The 5,135-nt window shown below is 31.9% G+C and overlaps 1 protein-coding gene across 1 annotated transcript; it reads left to right on the forward strand.

The window, feature by feature from the left end:
• Positions 1-719: 719 nt before the first annotated feature.
• Positions 720-1,169, forward strand: LOC138879429 (secreted RxLR effector protein 161-like). Its single transcript, XM_070159037.1, has one exon. The coding sequence runs from the start codon at positions 720-722 to the stop codon at positions 1,167-1,169; it is 450 nt and encodes a 149-aa protein (XP_070015138.1).
• Positions 1,170-5,135: the final 3,966 nt, after the last annotated feature.

The raw sequence follows: 5,135 nt of genomic DNA on the forward strand, positions 1-5,135 counted from the left end.
CATTTTCACCAGTCTCAAAGAAAGACTCGTTAAGGATTATTATGGCCTTGGTGGCTCAATATGATTTAGAGTTACACCAAATGAATGTGAAAGCTGCATTTATTAATGGAGACCTCGAGGAGGAAGTTTACATGGACCAACCAGAGGGTTTCGAAACTAAAGAAAAAAGTCAAATGGTGTGTAAATTAAAGAAGTCAATATATGGACTCAAACAAGCCTCGCGACAATGGTATATAAAGTTTAATGATACCATAATATTTTTTGGATTTGTGAAAAATACTGTTGATCAGTGTATATACCAAAAGATCAGTGGGAGCAAGTTTATATTTTTAGTCCTATATGTTGATGATATTCTACTTCCTGCTAATGATTTAGGCATATTGCGTGAGACTAAAGATTTTCTCTCTAAGAATTTTGAAATGAAAGATATGGATGATGTATCCTATGTGATAGGAATAGAAATATTTCGTGATAGATCACAAGGATTATTGGGATTGTCGCAGAAATGCTATATTGAAAGAGTTTTAGAGAGATTTAACATGAATAATTGTTCAGCAAGAATTGTTCCAATTCAAAAAGGGGACAAATTTAGTCTCAGGCAATGCCCTAAGAATTATGTAGAATGAAAAGAAATAGAATCAATTCCTTACTCTTCAATTATTGGTAGTCTGATGTATGCTCAGACTTGCACAAGACCTTATATTAGTTTTACGGTCAGAATGCTAGGAAGATATCAGAGTAACCCAGGAATTGATCACTGGAAAGCTACAAAGAAAGTCTTGAGGTACCTGAAAGGAATGAATGATTACATGCTCATGTATAGGAGATCCAAGCATTTGGAAGTTGTTGGATACTCGAATTCAGATTTTGCTGGATGTATTGAAACTAGAAAATCTACGTTTAGTTATTTGTTCCAATTAGCTGAAGGAGCAATATCGTGGAAGAGTGCCAAACAGTCTGTCATTGCTACATCCACGATAGAAGCAGAATTTGTGGCATGTTTTGAAGCCACAATTCATGCATTATGGTTACGAAACTTTACTTCAGGACTTGGGGTTGTCGACACCATTACCAAGATACTGAAAATTTACTGTGATAATTTGGCAGCAGTATTCTTCTCCAAGAACGATAAGTACTCCAAATATTCCAAATATATGGAATTAAAATAATTTACCGTCAAGGAGGAAGTTCAGAAACAAAGAGTATCACTTGAGCATATTAGAACTGTTCTCATGATTACAAATCCACTAACAAAAGGTTTACAGCCAAAGATATTTAAAGAATATGTACATAGAATAGGTCTTGGCTGTATTTATGGTTGATGTTTTGACATTCTAAGCTCATTTATATGTTTCTGATATACATTGATGATTTTCTGTTTCTCATAATGGTGTACACATTATTATTTTGAGATATAACGGGATAAGTCTCAATGAGACATTATTATGGACCATAATATTTTATAGCTTATGGACCTGGTACGATGAGTTGCTAATGTTATAGTATATGGAATAGAGTATGTAGGCAAATTATATATAACCGCCATAACTCACATTTAGTAGTTTATCGTATTATAGTATTTATGAGGGACATTATAGAAGAGATTTGTTTATGTGCAACTAATGTTTATATCATTAAATATTAATGTTATGGGATTATTGGGTCAAGTGGGAGAATATTAGATTTTTTCTATTATGTGTATGATCCAATATATTAAAGCCCATAATTAATATTTAATGAAAGACAAATCTCGCCCATCTGAGGTTACTTGATGGACGTATCAGATTAAGTAAAAACCTCTATAAATTGATCATTTCCCCACCCATTAGGGTTACCGTATTTTTCTATTCTCTCTTCCATCACTAAAGTCGGCGGTAACAAAAGTTAGGGCAAGGGGCGAGAAACCAATTTCAATTAATGCTTCCATTTCGTGATAATGGCTTACGATTCAAGTATGTATTCTGTAATAAATTTATGTAAGATTATCATGTTTAAGATCCTAGTATGAATTAAATTTTATATTTACAAAGCTAACTATGAACTTAATATGGAAAGTACAACAAACATAATTTCGTAAGCTCTCCTTCCCTTGCTTACAGAAAGAAGTAAGGGAAAGCATAACAAGAGGAAGAGGAATATATCTTTATATCAAAGATGTTTTTCATTTGTTTCGTCATTAATCATATAGGCCAACCATTACATTTAAACCACAACAAAATTGAAATAGATTCCTAGATTTCAATGAGACAATTACTTCATTAATAAAAAGGATATGGAATTATTATTTGAAATTTATGGGACTCATATTGAGTTTGCAGTTAAATATTTGTATATATTTAATAAAAAAATTTAATATTAATACATGATCTAAATATTTTTTTTTTAAATTCGCCCGAACCCTTAGCTAATACTCTATCTTGGCCTCTGGGGAAACTACTTTTTTGAGGTAAATATTTACCCGTACCGGGTATTTGCACCAAACTGTAATAATTTACCATGGTTAAGTAATTTTAATAGGTATAAATATTATATTAATTAACGAAAAAAGACCTAAACTACCCCTATAATTCACTAAATGGTTTATATATCCCCCATCCCCTTGTCAATCTATTCATCCGAAAATGTATGGGTCATTATTTCTATTATCAAAATTGTCTCCACGACTAACGGCATCACATGTGGGCCTTTCATTAAATGATATGCCAATTTATCATTGGGCCACGTGACTTTATAGGGCTGGACAAAATTTTGGGTATTTTTTCGATCTATTTTACTAATCAGACCAACCCTTTATTACCTGAGTCATTACTTTTTACCTTATACCCACGACAAAATCCTTTTTTATACCATTTTTTACATTTCTTTCTCTTGTTCATCAAATGGCGATTTTTGGGTTTCTTTAGGGTTTATTGTTTGCTTTGTTTGGTGCGCACAAAACTGAAGTATCATTGATTTGCAGCATTATCATGCAGTATTTATTCGATTAAAATAAGTATTTACAGCTTTAAGTTATAAAGTTGTAGGGCTGGGTTATTTGGGAGCCAACATGCATTGTCTTTTGCATGTAATTTTTTTTATCTTATCTGAGTTATTATTTGTACCTTTATAGATTTTGTTTATACTTTTATTTGTGGTGATACTTGTCATGTTGGTCTTACATATAAAAGCTCGAATTTTTTTGATTTGTATAATTAATGGTAGGGGTTCCATATTTTATTTATTTTTTGATATATTTACCATTTAAGCGTTTGATACTAATGATATGGTCCCATTTTGCCCTTTTTATTGTTGTTGCAGGTAATTTTGTCCGAATGATGGTGCATAAAGTGAACTTATATTTTAATCATGGGGTGAGTGGGTATTGGAACCTATATTATCTTACACTAAGAGAGATACACACATGTTGAGTAGTTATAAAGTGGATCAATTTTCTTACATTTATTTCTATAAAGAATACATTGAAGTACAAGGATTTATTGAGGTACAACATCTGATATTTATTGACCCATTTGTGTGGTATTTTTTGTTGAATGTGGATGAAGGAATCAGGAAGCTTCAATCCCTAATTAATGGAGGTTTTTAATGATATTAATTTATTTATTGTTGAGCTTCTTGATGATGGTCTGATTGTTCCAACATTTATCCATCAAATTGATACCAATAATATACATGTTGTTGTAGTTACTGATTGTGATAATAGTGACGAAGACACATATATAGAAAGTATGAACAATGATTATGATAGTGATGCCCTAGGTTTATTTGAGAGACAAAAGAAGTTTGAGATTACTGACCAACTTGATAGGTATAAAATATTGAAAAAGGGTATGACTTTTAAGAATACTACTGAAGCTAAGGAGGTTATTGGTTTTTATGTTATTGCCAATAAGAAGGGTCTTCAGGTAGATAAGAGTGATAGGAGAAGACTCAGATACAAGTGTGAGATTGAGTGTCCCTTTAAATGTCTTATTTCTAAGGATGACAAAGATCAAAGGGTAAAGATAAAAACTTAGAGGGATGATCATAATTGTGGTGAAGTATTTGAGAATAGAAGAGCTACTCTTGCTGCTTTAGCATATTATTTCAAGAGAAAGATTTAGAATAATTCTAAGTTTAAGGTTAAAGAATGAAGGTTGATTCAGATGATATATTTAGTTTGAATGTGAGTGATACAAAGTTAAAAAGTGTAAAGAGAATAGTTTTAGAAAAATTGGAGGGCAGCTACTTTGATGAGTAAAACAAGTTAGAGGCATATGCTCAAGAGTTAGAAGTAAACCAACTCTGGGACTGATGTGGTGATATAAATATCCAAGGATGTAATGGAGAAAAGTAAGAGATTTTTTTTAGGATGTATGTCTGCTTCCAAGTCCTCAAGAGTGGCTTCAAAGCAAATTTGAGACATTTTACAGGAATTGATGGAACCTTTTTTTAAAAGGCAAATGCTAAGAAATGTTGTTGGTTGTTGTTGCTCAAGATTCTTGTAAGCATGTGCCTAGGCTGTGATGGATAAGAAAATAAAAAAATATAACAGTAGTCTGTGGAGAATTTGAAGGCTTCTTTGCACTTGAAAAATGGTGAATGGATTACATTCATGTCAGATATACAGAAGGTATGTACCATTATTTCAGAATTTATTTGTTCAAGTTTATGTTTTTTAGTTTGTTAATGTAATGTTGCTTCATGTGCATAATCTCTTGGATTGTACGAAATGTATGTCCACAATTCTATTAGTGATATTGTGCAAGGCATATTGAAGAAAACTGGAGCAAAGATTGGAAAACTGATGAGATAAAAAAATATTAATGTGGTGATGTTCTTGGAGCACATATAAGGAAGAATTTAAGGATATGTTAAAATTGTTGGGTAAAGTGTCTGAGGATGTTGTGAGGGGCTTATTGAAATATCTACCAGTAAACGGATATAGAGCTTACTTTAACACCTAATGCAAGAACCCAATGGTGAACAACAACTTTACAGAATCTTTCAACTCTTGAATTCTTGAAGCTAGACAAAAGCCAATTGTAAAGATGCTTGAGAATATAAGAGTGAAAGTGAAGTTGATGCTTGTGTATATGTCTACTTTTTATGTTGTTGTCTATGTATGTTGACTAACTATTCTTCATGTTTACTAATTA

The sequence above is a fragment of the Nicotiana sylvestris genome, chromosome 10 (genome assembly GCF_000393655.2).
Source record: "Nicotiana sylvestris chromosome 10, ASM39365v2, whole genome shotgun sequence".
Classification (NCBI taxonomy): domain Eukaryota; kingdom Viridiplantae; phylum Streptophyta; class Magnoliopsida; order Solanales; family Solanaceae; genus Nicotiana; species Nicotiana sylvestris.

Bases quoted from the DNA above. Each gene is read 5' to 3' on its own strand.
- LOC138879429 (XM_070159037.1), top strand. From the start codon at position 720: ATGCTAGGAAGATATCAGAGTAACCCAGGAATTGATCACTGGAAAGCT.